General features: G+C 44.3%; 1 protein-coding gene and 1 long non-coding RNA gene across 8 annotated transcripts in view; one reads left to right on the top strand and one right to left on the bottom strand.

Moving 5' to 3' along the window:
- Nucleotides 1–4,996, top strand: part of LOC110345706 (uncharacterized) — a 5,658-nt gene extending 662 nt beyond the window's left edge. The window contains exons 2-4 of the long non-coding RNA XR_002389239.2: nucleotides 243–354; nucleotides 469–601; nucleotides 4,843–4,996. This is a non-coding gene — a long non-coding RNA (uncharacterized LOC110345706). The remainder of the gene's footprint in view (nucleotides 1–242; nucleotides 355–468; nucleotides 602–4,842) is intronic.
- Nucleotides 1–22,921, bottom strand: part of Colq (collagen like tail subunit of asymmetric acetylcholinesterase) — a 75,837-nt gene that overhangs the window by 52,802 nt on the left and 114 nt on the right. The window contains exon 1 of one of the 7 annotated variants that reach the window (XM_087182481.1): nucleotides 4,876–22,921. The exons of 1 other annotated variant lie outside the window; for it this stretch is intronic. In XM_087182481.1, the coding sequence (XP_087038607.1) occupies nucleotides 4,876–5,111 (236 nt within the window). In that variant the 5' untranslated portion in view covers nucleotides 5,112–22,921. The remainder of the gene's footprint in view (nucleotides 1–4,875) is intronic. 5 more of the 7 variants (XM_013065415.3, XM_004864403.4, XM_087182483.1 and 2 more) reach the window with 5 other exon arrangements.

Genomic DNA, 22,921 nt, shown 5'->3' with positions numbered 1-22,921 from the left:
CAAGTACATTACGGGACATTAAACAACAGCTGATCAGCGTCAGACACAAATAAATGGCCCATATCTAGTGCCAAGAACATGGATGGGTGGCCTCGCTGGCTTCCAGGAAGGGGAGTGGGGAGGCTAGACATCAGGCCACATAGACCGCAAAACAGCTGATCCGGTCACATCCCACCAGCAACACAAGATTCCAGCACCCAGACAGAATCACAACCTTCCTTCCACATGATCTCATTCTGCAGGGCTGGACTGGGGTCTTCTCACCATCTGGCCTCTGAGACCTGGACCCCGACATCACCTGGAGAGCTCCTGCCTGCACTGGAGGAGGGAAGGCACGTTCTGCGTGGACACAGGGTAGGTTGGCTCACAGTGCCTGAATGGTCAGGGTACTCCCGAAATACCCTAGTTTAAACTCATCCCACGAGAGCATTCTTCAGCTTATAGCTTTTTTTTTTTTTTTGGTACCAGGGATCGAACTCGAAACCCTGCGCTTGCTAGGCAGGTGGTGGAACCACTGAGCTAAATCCCCGGCCCAATATCTTTAGTCGCCATTAAAATGCAAGGATGATCAAAGGAGCGATAAATGAGTGTCTAATGAGTGGTAAGTCATGTACACTTATTATAAAGCAATATTTAATTTTTTGCTAGAGCGCTGTACTTTGATATCCTGAGGAGAAGACAGGAGGGAATAGACAGTAAAGAATTCATCGAGTTTCCAGAGGATATGAAGTGTGCCGAAGGACTTTAATATCCAATATCACTATCAGCAAGCAGATTTGGTCTCTATGGTAAAAGCCCCAGGCTTAAGGCAGGAGGCCGGATTCCGGCAGATTCCACAGCTGTCTCACAAACCAGCTGTGATCCTGGGCAAATTACTTAACGTCTCTGACCACTTCCTCATCTGAAAAGTGAGAGTGATGCCACACCACCCCAGGGGTGCTGCGAGAATCACGTACACTCAACTGTGTAGAAGATCTGCCCCTCCTTAAATATGGGCATCCTTGGATCTGTGGCTGCACACTCTGGGAGCTGTAGCTACTGAGTTACCTCTGTGGATGAGTCTATTGAGCTGAGTCTATTCACAGACCCACAGATGAGCCCAGCCAGGGCTGCTCAAACCCAGGTCCACCAGCAGACACATGAACTTCAATAATAAATAATTGTTGTTTTAAGCCACCAAGTGTTAGGGTGGTTTGGTACCTGGTAAATGGTTAAGACTATAAAGCAAATTTAGGATTCCTGACTTTTTTAATAGTTGCCATGTTCAATAGGAATAGTTCTAAGATACATCTTAGCTTATATTTTAAGCAAAATGAAGTGAACATACCAGTAGACCCTGGACCATTCACGATCATCCTAATGAAAACCACTCATGCTGTAAGACAGTGATACCTTCAATGGCTATATACAGATAATTCCTATCTCCTATTCTTTATGAAATCTCAGAATCATGCCCTAGCTCTTAAAATCATTTTTCTTACAATCTTATCAGCCGCCATTTGTCACTGTGATCAAGGAGCTCATCTAAAGCAGCAACTCCTCCCTCCCCAATCCGTTGTGCTATACCTAGTCCTGCATACTTCAAGAAACCTGCTCTTGAAGCCTGTTAGAATGATGTTCATCGTGAGTGTTAATAGGTCAGAGTAAGGGTCTGAGATAGTTTTCTGAGTGTTGGAAGTATGCGCCTCGGTGCTGGCATTCCTATCCACAATTCTGGCCTCTGTAATACGTTCTGCTCCCTTCCTGGCTCCCCTCTGGGACCCAGCAGTGGAAGTTGCCAGGTAATGCACATTGATTCAGAGAGGAGGGCTTGTGTCTGCCACGGCTGGAATGTAATCTTCCCTGAAGAGAATGAAGGGGTGGCTCGCCTTGAAGGGGAGTATAACCTACAGGCCTGTGGAGCTCTTCTTCTATCACAGCCACTCCTGCAGCACGCAGCACATGTGCGCCTACAGGCCATGGATTCCTCCAGCACAGAAGCCGAGCCCTCCTCAGTCTGTGTCCCCCGAAGCACTTAACACAGTGCCAGGCATCCAGCAGGTGTGCACTAAGCTACAGTGGGTAGAGTGAAAAGATTTTCCTCGTGGCCTTATTCCAGTGTATACACAACTTGTCTTTTTTAGGAGAATAAGAATCTATAAGCTTCTGAATATAAACTGTTTCAAACCAAACTGCTAGAAAACATTTTTAAAGGGTTAAATTCATTCTGTATGAAGGGACAGCTCCATCTCAAGGCCCAACTTTATTTCTGAACTGTGTTCTCATGAAGCCATGGGGATTAAGTTAAAGGGACAAAGCCAAGTGACTCTCCAGGAGAAAACAGGTATTTTTGCTAAACTGAGTTAATTTAGTGATTCCCCCTTGGTCTACCCCATTTTTTTCCTACCCCAATTTTTGACCAAACGTCTGAAGATACATTCCCAACCAGAAGATCTAGACTTAGCAATCCATCAAGAAGTACCTGTGGATATATGGATATGTGGGATATGTGGGTTGCTTATGGTACATCCCCACCTCCCCTTTGCTCTTGACCCTGTCCCCATAGGCTGAATCCTCATGGCCCACAACAAGGGGCCCCAGGCCTCTGGCTTCAAGTTGGGTTTGGCCAACAGGAGGCACTACCAACAGATTGTTAGGATAGGAGGAGAGGGAGGTCAGGGTATTTCTAAGGCTCCAGATCTCCCAGGGATCCATCTCCCTCCTTCTTCCTCCTGCCTTTTCAAGCACGGGACGGGATGGTAAAGGCTTCCTGAGGTTGCTAATCTCTAGGTGCCTCACCTTTGCTTGCTTGTTGCCTGAACCCCACCCACATCCCTGGAAATGCTCCCTTCATTCCAGTCCTTTCATCTGAACCATCTGAGTGGTGTCTTTTCACTCTGGCATTCTGATGAGCGCAAGCTGAAAAGCCCATTACCTAGGAGATGTCTACACTGTGCCAGGGCTCTCTCCAGGGAGAATTCAAAGAAAATCAGAGATTCTTTCCTGTCTCGCTTTTAGAATTCCTCAGGCACTTTGGCTCTATCTAAATGAAATAATACAAAATATTGGTGAACTCCAATCTATAGATGAGAGAAAAAATGTTTTGTGTGTTGTGAATTGAACCCAGGGATGTTCTACTACTGAGATCCTCCTCTAACCTTTTTTGAAAGGAATTTTGAATTTTGAGACAGGGTCTCACTAAGTTGCCCAGGCTGGCTTCAAATTTGGGATTCTCCTGCACAAGCCTCCTGCATAGCTGGCATTACAGGTATGTGCCACCACACCTGGCTGAGAAAAGTTTTTATTTGTTCATTCACCAGATAATTAAGGAACACCTATTATGTGCCAGGCACTGTTATGATCCTGGGAAACAGGGAATGTACAAGATAGACACAGTCCCTGCCCAAATGGTGCTTAGAGTCCATTACCCTCTGTCTCTTGGAAATCAGAGAGCCCACCAGAGGCAGGGTTGGACCCAGAAGACTAAGTTTCCTTAATTCCCAACCCTGAAGTCCTCAGCAGATTCACAAAGGACTTTATGACCCCAACAAGATGAAGAACCTTTAAATCCGATCAAATTAACTATCAGTCTTCCCATCTGAATCAAAGAATAATGACCCACCCAGTCCCAAAAGCACTCTCAACTTGGATCTGTGAGGGCCATGGTGACACACGCTCAGGTGCCACTGCCATCCGCCCTTCCTGTCTCCCCTCACATCTGATATTCCCTCAGAGCCTCCCTCCTTCTGCTGTCTCTCCCCACACTTTTATAATTAGCCGCACACTGTTCTGTCGGTTACTCCCTCAGGGCCCATGGCCATTGGTAGCATCACTTGCCAATGAGCTGTTTGTATGAATGGACAGCATTAGAGGCCGGGTTCAGAGACAGGACCTTTCGGCTGGCATTTGCGGCTTCCCTGTGCTTCACAGACAATGACAGTGAAACTTGTGAGATTCATGCTTGGAGGCATGAGGGATACGGAGAGCAGGGGCAGCTGAGGTGAACGGGGGTGGGGGGGGAGGCAGTGAGGGCACAGGCAGCAAGGCCTGGTCTGCTGCCTCCCTCATTCCCTCTGAAGACATCTGAGTTTCCTCAGAAAGGTTTAAAGAAGCCATGACAGTAATCCAGTACTTCCCCTGCTCCAGGTCAGGCAGGACACGCGTAATGGCCTGATGCCCTCAGAAGAGGTTGTCGGACTGGCCGACTCAGCCCCTTACCCGGTCTCCCAGCCTCACACTCACAGACACAGCCAGCTCTGGCCACACTGTCCCTCCGCAACTCCTCCACTCCTCCCAGGACCCACAGATGCCTTGTCTCGTTCAGGAAGGAAGCACAGCATGGAAGTGGATAGGGCTGGAGAACCGGAAAGCCCAGACCTGAGGCTGCAAAGGGGCCCCTGGCCTCCACCACAGTCAGCCGGATCCCCTTTCCCTTCGTGAGATGTCCTGGCCAGGGCTGGGATGGAAGTGTGTTTACTCGGCAAAATCACCTTTGGGTCAATCCCTGCCCCCCTTCACGATGGTCAGAGATATATTTATAGAAACATCTGGGGCTTATTTCTCTTTCACTTGAACTTCCCTGTCTCTTTTAAGCTCCTCCAAATTTCTGACCAAAATGAAATCATGCGGCAAATGGGGGAGAGAGACAGGCAAGGTAGAAACAATATTTGAGAGTCTCTGTCTTTGAGCAGCCGAGGAAGAACTATTGGAACAAGGACAAAAGGGGCTTCTGAGACAAGCTTGGGTGACAGGAAGCGGTTGGGGTGGCCCTCTCCCTCCCAATTTCCCTCCACCAAGAGTCGAACAGCAAAATACCAGGACAAGTTGCAAGACAATCTTCCTTCCTCCCCCTGCCCCTGACAGATGTCAGAGAGGAGAGCTGTGGTCATCACTCACCTGCCGAGATTGGGAGGACGCTGTTGATGAAAGTTGGCTGAGACAAGACCGAGCGGAAGAAAAGCTGAAGATAAATTCCCAAAGTCATCGGGTTCAGGACAACCATGCTGGCCAGGTCTGGCAAGTGTCAAGTTAGGGAGGCAAGGCTGCCGTGGAGCCCTGCTATCTCTGCTCTGTCTCCACTGCTGTTTGCCTTCTCTCTCTCCCTCCCCCGTTCTTCCCTCCCTCGCTCTCATGCCTTTACCCAGAAAGAATGCCAACCATTTCCCATTAAACCTTCTTCGTACTACACAGGGTTATATTTATCTGAAGCATGGATCAAATGCCCACATTAAAATTGAGATGTCAAAATTTTCTTTTTTGGATACTGAGGTGAGTGGCTGTTGAAGAAGTGATGAAAAAGCAGCCAAGCCTCCCAGTGTTCACTAGTAGCTGTCCTCAAAGGCAGATGGAGCTGCTAACTGATTATCTGCTGTCTCTACCTGCCTGGAACCAAGTGTCCCACTGCAGTACACAACCAGCTCTCCTGAATCAAACTGAGTTCTGTGGAGCCGAGCCCCTCTGCCTGTGACAGTTTTACCCACTGGGTGACAAACGTAAAGTTGACCTTGACCTTGGGCTTTTTTCTTTCATCATCCAATAAAAGAAGGGGAATTTGTATTTCCAAACAACTTTCCTTATGGAAAAATTTGCTCTCTCTAGAAGCGTGTGTGTATGTGTGTGTGTATTTCTGGGGATTGAACCAAGGGGCACCCTACCAGTGAGATACATCCCTAGCCCTTCTTTAGTTTTTAGTTTGAGGCAAGGTCTTGCTAAATTGCCCAGGCTGGCCTCAAACTTGTGATCCTCCTGCCTCAGACACCTTAGTAGCTCAGATTACCATTCCTGGCCAGAAGCTGCACACATTAATCCTATACAAAACAAATGTAAATGAAAATGGCAAATGGATAGAAAAGTGAATAATTATCAAACTATAGCATCACTAACTTGATCTTGGACTAGACAAAATTCTTCAAATAAAAATTATTATATCCTTAAATGAATACTCTTTATGAGTTTATAAAGCCGATGCTAGAGATCTGTACATTACTAAAATAATTAAAACAGTCCACAGAGTTGTTTGGTCTGCTTTAACTTCAATAACATATTCCCAGTGCATCATGAGTTCATTCAGAAACAGTTTGGTAATTGTTGGAGCCTGGGGTGGGTGTCCTTGAGAAAAGAGCACGGATACTCACACTGGGGAGGGTGGAGTCGGCTGAGGTTGGAGTATACAGTCATATTCTAAAGCTCTGGTGCCAGAATTGGGCTTAACTCAGCTCTGAGTGGCAGTGGACAAATTCCTTAACCTCTCTAAGCCTCAGTTTTCTTATTAAAAAAGTGGAGTCCATGTTCCCTTTATAGGTTTATTGGAAAGATTAAATGACGTAATGTGGGATGAATTGTACATGAATTAGAAGTGTAACTGGAAATACCACAAATGAAGCCAGAGGAACTATGGTAGATGGGATGCAAAGATGGCCACAAAAATCCTTCATATCCCCTTATGTGTGTGCTACTCTTCCCATCAAAAAGTAGAAGCTATTCCTGCTTCCTCAAATCTGGGAAAGCCTTGTGATTTCTTTGAACAATATTTTGTAGCTGAAGGGATGGTGTGTCATTTCTAGGCCTAGATCTTAAAAGGCCTAGAAGCGTCTGCTCTTGCCTTTTCTTGGAAATCAGCTGCCATGCAAGACAAAATTTAGACTACTGAGGAGACCACACAAAGGAGGAAGCAACCAGCCCCTAGTTGTTCGGACCCTCCCTGATGAGGTGCTAACATGTTAAGTGAGGCCATTTGGGATCATTTAGGCTTTTCATCTCTCCAGATGATGGCAGCCACAGGGTCGACCCCAGAGGAAACCAGGTGAAGAACTTCTCAGGTTACAGCTTAGATTGCAGAATCATAAAGAAATAAAATGGCTACTGTTTGAAATTATTAAGTATTAAGATAATTTGTTATGCAGCATTGATAACTGATACAGAGTTGATAAGAAAAGCATGAAGAATATACTTGGGCTACATTAAAGATATACATAGTGAGTTCAAGGCCAGTCTCGACTACATAGAGAGAACATGTCTCAAAGAAACCTCCTCATGTTGTTATTTAGTCTGTGTTAATATCGCTGAAGATGAGGGAATGTCCACAGCCCTGTGTACTTTCAAGGCTCCCAGAACAGTCCTTGTCATCTTACAGATCCTCAACAATGTCAGTTAATTTGAGCCGGGATTTAGCTCAGTGGTTCCACTGCCTGCGTCACAAGAGCAAGGTCCTGAGTTTGATCTCGGGTACCAAAAAAAAAAAAAAAAGCTACTGAACAATGTCAGTTAATTTGATCAAATCGCACCATTGGATAGGATGCAAAAGAAAGCCCCATTGCAAACTTGCATTTTCCCAGCACCCCTCTGTGCCTTTGCACATACACCACATATACTACTAGCCTGAGCTGGGGCCTGGTACGAGGAAAGGCCTTGATCCTGTTAACTCTTAGAGCCAACAACCCTAGCAGTGGGCTCATATGGGAGGGAGGGAGAGGGTTAGGACCTGCATACAGGGAGGCAAAATTTGCACATTCACACCACTGGAAAGCAAATTACTGCTGATATAAAGTTGCTACAGGAACCTCTCCCCTTTGGGAGGCCCCACAATTGAGGTTTTATAAGACCCCAATATTTATTAAATAATTCTTAGTAAATTTCCATTTCCTCATGTATTTTATGAGGCTATTTCTTATGAGGTTACCCTAACTGATCAAGGAGTAATTATCATCTTTCTTCAAACCCTCCTGGAAGGGCTCTGACTCTTTCAGAATCTAATAATACAGGCTATTAGATTTGTCCAGGAGGAAATTATGTGATATTTGAGAAAGGCTCACACCAATAAGCCAATCAATGTCAGAGCCTTCCCTTTCAGACCTTTTAGTGGGTGTGTATTCTGGAGAAAAATTCCTTGGTTCCATTAAAGTTAACATGCACATGCCATTTTCCCAGAAATTCCATAGGAATATTCATTTACTGTTCAGGGGTTTATGTGCCAGGATGTGCATTACTGCCTCAGCTTGGAAATAACCTAACTGTCCATGAACATGACATTGGTAGAATAAATCTTGGGAAATTCAGTCGATGAAATATTACATCATTAAAAAAATAAGATAGTTTCGATCCCTGGTACCAAAAAAAAAAATAAGATAGCTTTGCAACAAGTGATCTGGAAAAACATGGTTCCAATACACAAAAACAAACAGAAATGAAGCTTAACCCTTACCTTGCCCCATGTGTAGAAATTAGTTGAAAGTAAAAGCTAAATGTAAGAACTAAAACTATTAAAATCTTAGTGATCTTGTTTTAGGCAAAGATTTCTTAATGGTACAAGAAGCATAAATCTTTTTTTCTTTTTTTTCTTTTTCTGGTGCTGGTGATCAAACTCAGGACCGTGTGCCTGCAAGACAGCTGCAGCTCCACTGAGCTAAATTCCCCGCCCCTAAGCATAAATCTTTTTTAAAATGTTAAACTAGACTTAATAAAAACTTAAAAACTTTTACTCTTAAAAACATACTATTAAACTGAAAATCCAAACCAAAAAACTAGGAGAAATATTTGCAAAACATGTGATTAAAGACTTGTATCTAGAATATAAAATGTCCTTTTTTTTTTTGGTACTGGGGATTGAACTTGGGTCTTGCGCTTGTGCAGCAGGCGGTGAAACCACTGAGCTAAATCCTCGGCCCCTATAAAATGTCTTTTACAACTCAATAATAATAATAAGAAAAACCCATTTTTTAAAAAATGATGGGCATAAACACTTCACCAAGGAAGATACATGAATTACAAGCACTAGAAAAGATACTCACATCATTAGTCACTAGAGAAATGTAAATTAAAGCCACAATAAAATATCACTATACACTATGAGAATGGTTAAAATTAAGGGGACTAAAAATACCAAGCATTGAGGAGCAACTGAAACTTCCATACATTGCTAAAAGAACAAAAAATGGCGTACCACTTGGAAAACTATTTAGCACTTTCTTATAAAGTTAAACATACATTAATGATACAATCTGACAATTCTACTCTCCAGTATTTATCCATGAGAAATGAAACATATACTCACACAATGACATGTAGATGATAATAACCACGTTATTTGTAATAACTGAGACCAAAACCAACTCAAATGGCCATTAACTGTGAATGGATAAACAAATGGTATATATGCATACAAGGCAAATAGCTTGTCAATAAAAATGAACTACTGAGACAAATGATGTGGAAGAATCTCAAGTGCATTATGTTGAATAAGTTTCCAGAACAATACTGTGTACTGCTATTTATATGATCATATAGTTTGAACTTAAGTGTCCCTCGAAGGTTCGTATGTTAAAAGCTTAGTCCTTGCTGGGAGCTGGTGGGACCGTTAAAGGATGGGGGTACTGGTAGAAGGAAGTGAGTTCACTGGGGGCATGCCCTCAAATATGTATTTCTCTCTCTCTCTGTGCCTCTTTCTCCTTCCTGGTGGCCACGAGGTGAGCTGCTTTGCTATGCCACTCACTCTCCACCGTGATGCTCTGCCTCACCACAGGCCCAGAAACAACAGAACCAGCTGACCATGGACTGAAAACATGAGCCAAAGTAAATCTTTCCTCTGTGATACTTAACTGATTGTGTGAACTTGAGTAAGAAACACACAACTGAATTGGATCAGCATTGTTCTGGATGTGTCTGAGGGGATTTACTGAAGATTTGCTGGGATTTATTGGTGTGAGTGAGCAACCAATGGGCTTGCCACCTAAATGGTATAAAAGGGAAGGCTTGCTTCTGTTTCTTTAGAGGAGCTCCAGTTCTCACCTTCACTTTGGATGTTGTCTCCTAGCTTCCAGTGCAGACTCTTCAGTCTTACATTGCAGACCCTTCAGCCTCCTGATACAGACTCACATGGAACACTACAGTGAACTCCAGGCCTTCCACTGGATCCTTCAGATCTCAGAGGCACGGACAGGCCTTTTGCACTCTTTCACACCTGACTCTGTGTGTAGCCACTGTAAGCCAATCTTGGAAATTCTTATATATTTGTATATCTTGCATTAAATCTGCTTCTCTAGTAAACAATGACTGATTTTGGTACCAGGAGTGGGGCCATTGCTGTGGTTCACAAGTATTTGGAACTGGCTTGCAGGAAGTTTGGAAAGGTTTGGAGATGCCAGCTGAAGAAGCAGCACTGGAATGCTATAAATTGAACTTGATGGGAGAGTCTGATCAGAGCTCAGACCAAAATGCTGATAGAAATGCTGCTGGTAAATATCAGGATCATAAGATTTTTGTTGGGAAGGACTGCATTGGCTGTTAGACTCCAGACCATGTGTGTTATGCTCTGACATACAATTTTTCTGCATTTTTCTCTTTTCCAGAGACTTTGCCTGAGACTAAGTGTGGTGGAACTAATTAATCTGGCAGAAGAAAATGTATGCAGTCTAACATTGAGGCAATGGCATGGCTACTACTGGGGGCTTTTAGCCAGATCTATGTTGAAAATCAAGAGCAAAGAGCTCAGCAGAATGATTTAAAATGTTCTGAGTTTGGCTAGAAAGGAAGCTCTGGTAAAGTTGCAGCCTGCAAAGGTGAAGAGAACTTGGTTGCTGAGAAGAGGACAATAGAAAATATGGCCTGAGGACATCACAAGAACCAGTGGGCCTCCAGCCTTTCCAGCCTCAAAATTGCAAAGGTAAAAGATTGCTTTGAGAAGAGAGTCCCAGAGCACCATGTTCCAGAATGGTGGTGGCCTAGGGAAGTCTTTTCTCAGGATTTGGCTCCTAGTGCTCAGAAATCCAGGCACTCAACCCTTACAGCCAAGAGAGAAAGAAGTCTGGGTACTGCTTCAGCTGGCAGCAGATCCTGGCATCAACCACATGGTGCTGATTTTAGGTGCATGCAGAATGCAAGAGTTGTGGGGTCAGGAAAGCTTCCACTCAGATTTCAGAAGAAGGCCTGGGAGGCCAGGCAATGTGCCCCTTCATTGTGTGAAGCTGTGAGTGAAAACTGAAGGTCCAGTGGAACCCCAGGCGGTTAGAGAAGCCAGAAACGTGAATCATCTGAGGAAAGCTGTGAGGAGTGAGCAAAGCTGGCACAAGTGAGAATCCCTGAGAGCTGCAACCACCTGCAGTGCCATAGGTGCAGAGCCACCCAAGCCCTTTGGAGTTCACATCTTACCACAGACTGCCTCAGATGCTGGACATAAAACTACAGGACTTAATGTGTGCCCTGCTGAATTTTGGACTTGCATAGGTCCCATTCCTTTCTATCCCATTTGGAATGGGAATGTTTATTTTATGCCACTGAATGTTGGAAGTGTTTAACTTTCTTTTCATTTGTAGAGGGACTCGCAGCTAAGAGTTCGTCTTAAGTCTCAGAGGAGACTTTGGAGTTAGACTTTTTAGAAATGCTGAAACTGGGCTGGGGATTTAGCTCAGTGGTTTCATCGCCTGCTGCACAAGCGCAAAGACCAGAGTTCGATCCCTTGTACCAAAAAAAAAAAAAAGAAATGCTGAAACTGTTAGGACTGGCAAGTCTTAGAGACGGACTAAATGCCTTTTGCATAAAAGGTTGTGCATGAGTCTTTGGGGGCCAGAGGCAGAATGTTATGCCTGGGGTCTAGATGTCCTTGCAAAGCCTCATGCACTCACAGGTGGGGCTTCTCAGAGCTGGCTGGATCTAGGGTGTGATGCTGGGATTAAGGGTGCCCCATCTTGGATGTGGGTTGCACCACTCAAGGGCAGGTAGCCTGGATAAAATATAAAGGCAGACTTGTTTGCTTGCTGCTTCTGCTGGTGCCATTGTTTGCTGCTCACTGCCTTCTGCCTGCCGCACCATGAACTATTTCTTCTCTGTGATTCCCCTCTGCTGTGCCCATCTGCTTTGGGGCCAGCTAAATATGGACTGAACCCTCTAAAAACTGTGAGCTAAATAAGCCTTTCCTCCTTAAATTAAACTTTGGATGTCAGGTGTTTTGTTTCAGCAAGAAAAAGTAATGGAGATGTCCACCTTTTTTTTTTGGTACCAGGGATCAAACTTGGGTCCTTGCGCTTGCAAGGCAGGCAGCGGAACCACTGAGCTAAATCCCTGGCCCTGTCCTCCTTTTAAGTTACTTATCTCAGGTATTTTGTCACAGCAGTGGAAAGCTGACTAATACATATAGCATTTTGGAAAGTTCAAAACTAGGGATAGAGGACAGATGTGCTTCTCAGGGGTTAGGGCTGTGAAGACAAAGTTGACTGTAACCCCTTCCTACCCTATCCTAATAATTTTTTGTGGTGAGGGAACTGTTCCTTATTTTGAATTGAAGTGATTGTATACTTTATTAAAACTCATCAAATTGTACTCCTAAAGAGTGAATTTAGTTGTATATAAATTTTCCCTCAATAAACTTGACTTTAAAATAAGGAGATAGTTCACTCTTATACAGTGACGTGGGAGGCTGTCAAGGGAAAGCTGTTCAGTGAAATAGGAACGTGACAGTATATCTAACTCTTCCTTATGTGTGTATGTACCACACTTTCTTTATCCAGTCATCCAAACATTTTTTTGTTTGTTTGCTCAGTTGGTTGTTTTTCCTTGGAGGAAGAATCTTACTGTGTAGTTCAACCTGGCCTCAAACTTGTGATAATCCTCCTTAGCCTCCTGAATGCTGGGATTACAGGTGTACACCACCATGCCTGACTGAGGCTTTCCTTTTTTAACCTTAAAAACATTTGCATTGTTTGAATTTTACAATATACATTATTTACTTTTTAACTTTAAAATGCAAGTGTATTTTAATTAAATTCTGACCACCTTAGAAGTAAAGGAAGAAAAAGATATCTTTCCTCTCCCAGGTCCAGGAAGTCCTTTGCCCACATGCTGAAGGGGCCAGAGTTATTGATTGGTCCTGGCACAGACACAGGGCTCAGAGAATAGTCTTTCTGGATCAGAACTAATGATGCAGGTCCTGGCTACCTCCTGCCAGTACTGGAATCAGCAGTCAGGAGACAATACGGGGCAGCCAAGGAGCCCCAGGAAAGCCCCTCCCTACATCTCCCTGTTCCCTGGCAGCTCCAGTTCAAATTAAAGCCAGATATGATGGAACTTTGCAATGAAAAGGACAGTTTGGTCAGAGAGCCAGAAGAGCTAGGAAGTCGAACCACACTAATCAAACTAGGCATTCAGTGTGCATTACAGGTCCAGAATCAGGTTTTCTTCTTTCAAGGCCGGGCTGGCCTTGAGCCATCTAGAGGGCAATCACAAGGGTGACAATTATCTTATCCAATACAGTGTTTCCCAAACTGTGCTAAGAGGTGCGTTCATTCTAAGAATTACTCTGTTTTTAAAAAGCAGAGGAGTTCTTCCTAAGGCACATTTATAGGCCAATATGTATGTTCCCTTTAGACGGCATCTTACTAAAGGATAACAAATAAGTTTTCTTTATGTCATTTAATGTCTTGTGATCAGATGGAGGTATTTGACTGAAAGACTATTTCATACTAAGATGGACATGTAAGTGTTACAAAGAAAACATCATGATTGTTATGCTAAAATACTATGTGTGGCTCTTGATCTTAAGTTTTTCTATATAATGCATAACTGTTGTCTGTTAGTTAACATTCTGCAGGGATTCAACTACTAAAACAACCATGGTTGGTAAGAAATAACAGCCCTCTAACTGTGCTTTATACTTCAAAGTGCTTAATATCCAGACAAAATTATAATAGTTAAGGTCACTGCTCCTACTGCACTACAAATGTCACTGATCTTCTCTTCTGGGTGTTTCAACAACTAAAGTTTGGAGACCAAAACCAGAAAGGTAACTGGGCTATGCGGACAGCCAATATTTTGGCCCTGGCCCCTCAAGGTCTGCAAGATCCAGGACACAAAGGAACCTTTCCTATAGGATCCTACATCTTTGGTCAGTCGCTCAATCTCCTGAGCAGCGAGATCGCTGGGCACCAGAGGACAGATGTACCGTGTGCCAAAGGAGGGTCACCAAGAGGGAAGTCTTCCACGCTTTCACTGAAAGCAACATGGTCAAGCAAGGCCATGACCCATCCCAACAGCTGACATTGACAGAGGAGCTGAGAGGCTCTATGTGTTGTTCCAAAACAATGCCTAAGAAGACTTAACTGACCTGGATAGATACCAAGAGGTTCATACTGATTGACACAGGTCTCACTTTAACTTGGTCTTAAACATCCAGCAGAAAAGAATAACCAAAAGAGGTATAAAATAATGCCATAGTAATAAAGCTAGATGTAAAAAGGGGCTCCAGTCACTGACCCCTTCTGGCAGTTTCCAGCTCTACCAGCAGCTGACCATGGTTATGGATCATTAGGAAAAAAACTACGGTAAGATCTATAAGAGCTCAGCTAGAGTTTTAAATTTCTTAGTGAGATTTGTTCTTCAAATTGTCTCTTATCTTCTTACAGCTAAAACTAGAGACTTATGACAAAGTATCAGACTTATAGATAACCTCTTATCAATAAAAGAGTCTAAGAGCTAACAGGTTACAATCACTCACTATTCCAGTATCTAAGTGTGACTCTCTCCCCAACCTGCCCTTCCATTCTAGTGTGCTCATGCTTAGATTTTTCATGCTCTAATTTCTTAAAAGTTTTGTTTATTCTTGCCTAGAGGCTGCCAAACTTCAAGCAGTCATACAAATGGAACCAATGACAAATGTGCTAGACTTCTTTTACTGGGATCCACTAGATCGACCTTATAATCAGCTCATACCTGCCAAACTATACAATATGACTTCTTGGTTTTTTTCTTTTGTTTTTGTTTTTCGTACCGGGGATCAAACTCGGGACCTTGTGCTTGTGAGACAGGTGCTGGAACCACTGAGCTAAATCCCCAGCCCTACAACTTCTATGTTGGATTCTGAAGTCCCCTGGACCTTCTCCTTACCCTCTGTGCGAGGCTGTTACTAGTTCCTCCTGGTGGAAACCCTTGTTGGCCATATTCATAGCAGTCCTGCTGACCTTACAATTTGGCCCATGTACTCTTAATTGTTTCTTTGGCTCTGTCTCCTCCAGACTCAAAGCTGTACGGCTCCCAAGATGACAATGCCTGGCACCTATTGAAGTAATTCTGACTGCTGATCACAACTGCGACCCTCTTCAGCTGTAAGTAGCCAGAACGGTCTTCTCCCTTTGCCTACTCACAGCAGTTAGGGGTACTTCTTCAGAGGGGGGAATATTGCAGATAGGTAAGTTAATTAGATATCTTGTAGGCAGTCAGACAGGGCCAGTCCCCGAGGAGCCAATGTGGAGGACAGTCAAGACACATTCACTGAAGGCCAGAATTGTAAAAGGAGAGAAATTACCACACCCATGTGGGAAGAATAGCACTGACTGGTATTCTAAAGAGGTATCAATCACCTGGGTGGGGGACCAAGATCTTCCAGGAAAGATCCCTGAGCCACCCCTTACCACCGAAAATACTTGCTCCTTCCTTGTAGCTCGCTACAAGACTTATTTCCCCACTGGATCCCCATTTAATCAATATTACCTAAGCGGCTGTACTTGTAATCCTACTAGTTGACTACAGTTTTGTCCCACCTTGAACCTGCCTCACCTCATGGCTTTGTCCCATAAAACAGCTTTGAGAAGTTGGGTGAGCGGGCAGCCCATTTTCCGGTCCCTCTTCTGTCTCTCTTAGACAGAAGCTTTCTTTCTCTCAAGAAATTTTTTCCTACTCTTAAAAAAAAAAAAAAGCAGAGGAGTTCCCATAGATTGACAAAAAATACTGCCTATTTTATGTCTGTCTTGGAAAGTTACAATATATATCAGCACAGCAGAGAAACCCACACTAAAGAAACCGATTGATCTTGCTTTTACTCCTAAATGTATCTGACCCACAAATCCATTTTTATTTAATTCCTTTTACCTCTCCCTTTGTTGTGGTTTGGATCTGGAGTATCCTCCACAGTCTCATGTGCTAAATGCTTAGGCATCGGGCTGTGTGGATGTTAAGAAGTGGGGTCAGTGGAAGGAACTCATACCACTAAGCGCATGCCCAAGAAGGGTCTTTTGGGACCCTAGCCCTTATTTTCTTCTTCTCCTCCCTCCTCCCCTTCCTGCTCTTCTCCTCCTTCTTTTCCTCCTTCTCTCTCTCCACTCCCTCTCCCTCCCTCCTTCCTTCCCTTTCTCTCTCTCTCCCTTCTTTGGGTCGTGAGGTGAGTAGCTTTACTCCACTGTTTCCACCATGATATTCTGCCTTACCAAAGACCTAAAAGCAACCCAGCCAAGGTACCGTGAACTAAAACCTCTGAAACTGTGGGCCAAAATAAACTTCCTCCTTTTAAGTCATTTCAGGTATTTTGTCACAACGCACAGTTGACTAATGCACAAACATTCCTTTTTTCTTCATTTTTTTCATCATTTTATTTTTCTTTTTTCTACACACCCCTTCAAAAAGTCTATGTTTTTTATACACTAAACATAGGTTACATAAATCTTACGTAGGACTCTATTTTTATAAAATCATTTTAATCAATTTTTTCACTTGACACAAATGAGACAGCAAGACTAAAGGAATAACTTTCATTTTATAGATGAGAAAAGCAAGGCTTATGTGAAGTTCTGGGGATGGCTACAGCACTGGCTCTATTAAAATAAACACTCACTTTGGTGGTCTGTAAACTTATTAACTTAATTATGATTTATTTCTCAGGTAGTGTGGGCTCCAAAAATCTTATAAACTTACTTACAATTCTTATCCTGAGAAGTGTGGACAGAGCAGTTATTTCAAAAGAAAGAAAGAAAGAAAGAAAGAGAGAGAGAGAGAAAGGAAGGAAGGAAGGAAGGAAGGAAGGAAGGGAAGGAAGGAAGGAAGGAAGAAAGAAAGAAAGAAAGAAAGAAAGAAAGGAAGAAAGAAAGGAAGAAAGAAAGAAAGAGGGCAATAAACATTAAAAGCTGCTAACATTAAAGAGTTCCAGAGGCCAGCAGCCAACAAAGACCAGGGGTAGAGATGAGCACCCAGTAAAGTGGTGGCCAGCAGCAGCAGTGAGCAACAGCTGCTGTGTCAACTACTGGCATCCTGCATTATCTGGTGACATCAGGACTGCTAGTGGAGCTGCACTTTGCCCATTCACAATTTCCATCTAAACTAAGCAAAAGAACCCTAGACTGATTGCCAACAGAACTACATTCTTAGTAGAGAGAATGGAAAGTCACAGCTTTTATGATAGGAAGCCAGGGAGGGCTGGTGGAGACTTCAGAGGCAATCCCAAAATGGTTTATGACATCCCACTGATGGTCCTTGGATTGATGGTTGGTGATCCCCTCTCCATACCCCATCACCTTCACCTCCATCCCACTTGGAGAGATGGTTCCTCTTGTATTTGGAGAGACTGGATGGGGTATGGGAGAAGGCCCACCTAACAGTTTGATTTGGCCCAAGGTAACTGTCAAAGGCTGCATGTACTCTCAGTGGAGATCAAGGGCATGTAGCTATGTTTGGCAAGGCCTTAGAACCTGAGTGTTCCTAAAGCACTGATAAGGCTAATGTTGATCAAGAGCCCAACGCTGAGAAAGAACCCTGGCTTGCCATGTGTACAGATGCATCCTCCTATCCCTGCTGTGAGAAGAGAGATCTTGGCCAATACTGTGTAAGGAACATCACCAAAGAAAGAGATGGAGGAGAAAAACACACCTACAGCAGATGCCACACCGGGGTCTGCATTCCAGAGAAGCCCTGTAATCCCCGTGACAATGGATTCTCCCATCATGCACTTGTTCCAGTGGTGGAACAAGTCCTGCAAATCTGGGGCCTCAGGATATATTACATTTCACCTACTCCTTAAGTCTTTGAGGTGTTTAAAAATACTCAGCCATTGGGCAGAGGATATGCCAAGGAAAGAATGAGTACATGTACAATCTGGGATAAGAGGAGGTGATTTTTTTTTTTTAAGCATTAGAGAGGTAAAAACAATTCTGTCCAGCTATGGTGAATTATGTGGCTTGTTTACTTACACAGAGTCACTGAATATATGTGTGTATCCTCAGGAAGAAACTGGATAAGGCTAAGCCACAGAAGACAGAAACAGTCAATGACTCAGGGAGGTAAAGAGAGGTCAGAGGATTCATTCATGTAACATATTTACTAAGTTCCTACTATAGTGCAGAGATAGTGCTAGGAGCTGGGATTCAGCATGAATAGAATCTACAGCAATCCTTTCCCTCGGCCATTTGCATGTTCACAGGATCTCAAGACAAACAGAAACATACAGAAGAGTCCAGTAGCATTCAGAGTAACACAGAATAATGGACAGAGATAATTACTCAGAGAGGACCAGCCTAAGGAGGTGACATCTGAGCACAGATCTGGGAGAATGAGCCATGCAGATATGTGGGAGGAAAGCACTCTAGAACAAAGGGAACGTCAGGCACAAAGGGCCTCGGGCATCTGTACGACAGCTGTGTTCCAGGAGCAGAAAGGAGACCCATGTGGCTGACATATGGAGTAAGAGGGAAACAGGGCTTAAGAAGCCAGTGGGGCCAGATATAGAGTTTGTAGGCCACATCAAGGAGTTTGAACTTTAAAATGGAAGCCAGCAGAGGGTTGGACAGAGGACTGAAAAGGTCTGATTGTGTTTCAACAAGATCACCTTGGCTTCCATGTAGAAATAGACTCTCAGGGTAGGAGGCGACCCAGTGGCGGGAGACTGAAGGTGCAGGTGCTGGTGGCTGGCTTCCCAAGAGTGGCAATGGAATGTGGTGAATAGTTATCAGATTGGGATATATTATTAAGATAGAGGATGGCAATTGTATTGTCCAAAGATGGCTGTACCGCTATATACCTCTTTGGAATGTTGCTACTCCAGGGGAGGGGGGAATCAGAGGCTATCTGTGTGGGCCACTGCTATGTGAGTTACAGGAATTTAGGAAGAGGATTGCTGGAGTCATTGAAGGAGGCAGAAAATGAGTTTTTCATTGTAGTTCTCAAGGAAGGATTTATGGAACCTTAAGGGACTGGAATACTAACACCAACCATCATTCATGAAATACCTATTATGCTTGTACAGATGTCATTTCTTCAAAGTCTCTGTTATGGTTTCGTTCTAAAATGTCCCCCAGTAGTCTCATGTTTGGAAGTGGGGTCTGGTTGGAAGGTGTGGATCTCTGAGAGTATGACATGGAAGGCTGTATTCTTGTCCCTGCCCATGTTCCTCCCTTTTCTGCTTCCTGGCCACCATGATGTGAACAGCTTTTCTCTACCAAAGTTGGATTCAGCCCACCCATGGACTGAACCCACTAAAACTGTGAGCCAAAATAAAACTCTCCTCCTTTAAGTTGTGGGTGTCCAGTATTTTGTCCCAGAGGTGAGAAAGTAACTAAACAGCCTCACAGCCCGCCCAGCAACTCCATAGGTAGGTGTTACTGTCTCACCTGTTTATTATAGAACAAATGGAAGCTGATAAAGACAGCTGAGGTAACCAAGGCCATAGAGCTGGAATGCAAAGCCAGACATACCCAAAGCCTGTTTCCCTACACTAGAGCTGGAAACCAAAGGAAACGGCAGAGGCAGGTGAAGGAGCAGTCCCCTGCCCAGGGCACAGGGAAGGCATCACCACTGCCTTCTGAGGGTCAATGGCAGGGCCTCTTAAGAGTCCATGAAAGGAAATACAACGAGCTAAGCTTGGAAGGGACCTTGCAGGCAAATTCTGGTGGCCTGGCCTATCAGGTCACTTCCAAATTTGAGCGGCTGTATAATGAGGGCAGATTGTATTTGGACTCAGTGAGACTCCAACTCCTGCTCCTGCTGGGAGCTGCCAGCAGGGATGTTAGCCTGTGCATTCCTGGGCCTGAGAGCCCATCCTGGAATCTGTGCTCCTCCCCTACCTTGAGCCTCCCTAACTCTAGCACTTATGTCCAAGTCCTCCCAGTTCGTCAAGATTAACTGACCCCCATTCACTGAGCCTTTCCAGGAGAGCTGTGCTCCCTTGGGAACCTCCCCAGTGAATTCTCTGCTCTTCATCCCTGGCACGTGGAGGGCAGCACGCTTGGCAGCAAGGACACCACAGTTCACAGCAGACGGCACCTGGTTTGAATGGTGTTTCTGCCACTATCAAGCTGAGGGAACTCTTCGGATTTCAGGAGAGATAATGTTCCTTCCGGGGCTCTGGGGAGGGCTCTGAGGAGGCTCCAAGGTGGACGTTAAGGGTCAGCGGACAAAGACCACCTGGAACTCAGGACCCAGCCTTCCTCTCCTCCCTTCCTCTCGGGACTCCTAGTCAGGATCTCCCTGTAAGCCTTAGCAGCCCAGTGGAAAGTGAAGGCCACCTTATTCATTATAGTAATGATCTGAGAAGGGGAAATAGATCTTTAAAAGTTAGGAGTTTTAAAGCTAAGCTATTTCTCCAGCTTCCTCATGCTGAGAACAATACCTCCACCCCAGCCCTGGTGGCAAGAAACTTTTAACAGAACCAGAATTTTGACATTTTTCTGGGCCTGCTAGTGGGCCAAGGCCTGGCTGGATTGATATATGCTTATTTCAGGGCTTTTTTTCTTCCCATCCTGTAAAGTAAAGCACTTCTGTCTCTTGAAAGGGGCAGAATAGCTTCCCTCCAAATTTGTCCAAATAGTGAATAAACTTATTTTTCCATTGTTATGGACTTTTCTCATATTTCTGATGGTGGACAGGTGACTGAATCCAGATTTAGGCCCCATAAGAGTAACAACAAAACAGATTCTGGCAAAAGCTGAGGTGGGGAATGTGAGTTAGGTCTGGAGGCCAGAGAGGGTTGCTTGCTTTCTCTCCATGCAGTCTGAGATGACTAGACCCTCTTTGTGCCCCCATCTGTCCCCAGTCCAGGGCTAATAGTGAGAGTGGTGGAAGAGAATACAGACCTAAGTGAGCAACCTCTAAGGAGCCTCCTGACCACGTGTCCAGAAGGAAGAAAAGGACCGTCCCGGGCTGCCTACAGGCTAAGCAGCATTCCTCTGCTCTTACACCATGCCATTTCCTTAAGTTGTAGTGTTAGATATGTTGTCCTAGCATTGACAAAGTGACTAATACAGTGAAGATCAAAAGGAATTATCATGTGGAAAGTGCCTGCCACACTGGGTGCTTAAGGAACACTGGTTCTTGTCTCAACCCACATATGGGAACACAGAGATACACAGGCCAACTTGCTTTTAGACATCTGGACTGGAGGTGGGAGGGGAGAGGAATGCTCATGAGAAAAGGGTGCTATGGAGAAGAAACAAAAATGACATTTTTCTGACTACTGTGCTGGTGGCGGAGGTGAAGGGCATCATTGTCCCAGGCAGAGGAAACAAAGCAGGTTCAGACTATCCAGGATGAAGCATCCATGGCCAGTATCTCTCTTTAGTTGTGGGTACCAACACCCGTTCCTATTTGCATTGGATGAGAGATTGACAGTTTGATATAGACTGGGCTGGACTTTCTAAAGCCTGAAATGAGAGGCTTTATAAATACCTGAAACAGACAGCAAAAGCTATGATTCCTGCTTAAACTATAGCCCAAAGGAAAATGTGGTAAGACTCAGGCAGAGCCAAAATATTTCTATAAACTGGTTATTTCTATTTGTCTCCTTTTTATATTTCCAGTATCTCTTCAAAGCAACAAAAATTCAGACCTTTCACTTTTTTTGCAACACAAAGGTCAATCCAAAGCTCTCTCCTAATTGAGACTTCCTCTTTAAATAAAATATTATATTTCACTGTTTGTCCCATGGAATACTCCAAATTTCTTTTTTTAAATTTATTTTTGGTACCGGGGACTGAACTCGGGTCCTTGCACTTGTGCAGCAGGCGGCGAAACCACTGAGCTAAATCCCTGGCCCTCCAAATTTCTTACAAAACATTTTTCTTTTTTTTTTTTTTTGGTACCTGGGATTGAACTCGAGATCTTGCGCTTGTGAGGCAGGCGGTGAAACCACCGAGCTAAATCCCCAGCCCACAAAACACTTTTTTAAAAAGCATGTTACAATATAATACGAACAAACTGAGGGCTCTGTGCAAACAGGGCGGGGAGAACCAGGTAGAGTTGCAGGAGGCTGAGTCAGCCCCATCTTTGGAGCTATCTGAAGGCAGGGATGGGTCTGGAGGATCCCCAGAACCCTCCATGCCTTGCCACAAAGACTTCTTCATGGGGCTTCATGAGTGTCTTCTTTATGTTCTCATTGTTATGACACCCACAATTTAAAGGAGCAGAGGTTTATTTTGGCTCATGGTCAGTTGGCTCCAAGGCAGAAATGGCATGGAGGAGGGCACAGTGGAGGAAGCTGCTCACCTCATGGCAGCCAGGAAGGAGAGACAGAGAGGAGGAGCCAGGGACACGAATATACCCTTTCGTGGCCAACTCCAACCAGGCCCTACCTCCTAACAGCAAGTCGGCCATGACAGCCCCATGACCCAGTCAATCATCTTCCAAACACAGGAGGCTTTGGGGGCTCCAGACCATGGCAACAAGTCCTCATGACATCACCTGGTTTCCTTAAGAGCAAGTGATCAAAGAGCAAGAGCAAGGAAGACATCTGATGACCAGCTCCTGGGAGTTATACACATCACTAGAGCCAAGTAACTAAGACCAGCCACACTCAAGGAGGGGAATTAGGCTTCCCCATTTGAAAGGAATAGTACCAAGGAATTTGTGGACACATTTAAAAACCTCACCTTCTTGCATTTGACTATTCTTAAGTAAAGCTAGTGCATACCAATTTTCGCTTTCTTCTGGGTGCATTCCATCACTGTGATTCCTCATACACACGGATCCCAGCATCATCTCTGCCAGCCCTCCCAAACTGAATGTCATTGTGGCCCAGAACAAACTCATGCCCAACACCCACTTCTCTATTCTTTTGATATCCTATTTCAGAAATGAAACCAAACATCCACGCACACCTAGACAGGAGAAAAATGGGCCAAGTTTTCTTTCTTATACACCTAAAACCCAAAACACATAAAGATAGCCCAATTTGACTATGCATCAGACCCCTCAAAGGGCTTGTTAA

The sequence above is a fragment of the Heterocephalus glaber genome, unplaced genomic scaffold (assembly GCF_053883595.1).
Source record: "Heterocephalus glaber isolate CG9 unplaced genomic scaffold, H.glaber_assembly_v1.0 deba00001472, whole genome shotgun sequence".
Lineage (NCBI taxonomy): Eukaryota > Metazoa > Chordata > Mammalia > Rodentia > Bathyergidae > Heterocephalus > Heterocephalus glaber.
Note: the sequence above shows the minus strand (reverse complement) of the source record. Positions and strands in the feature narration are given on the sequence as shown.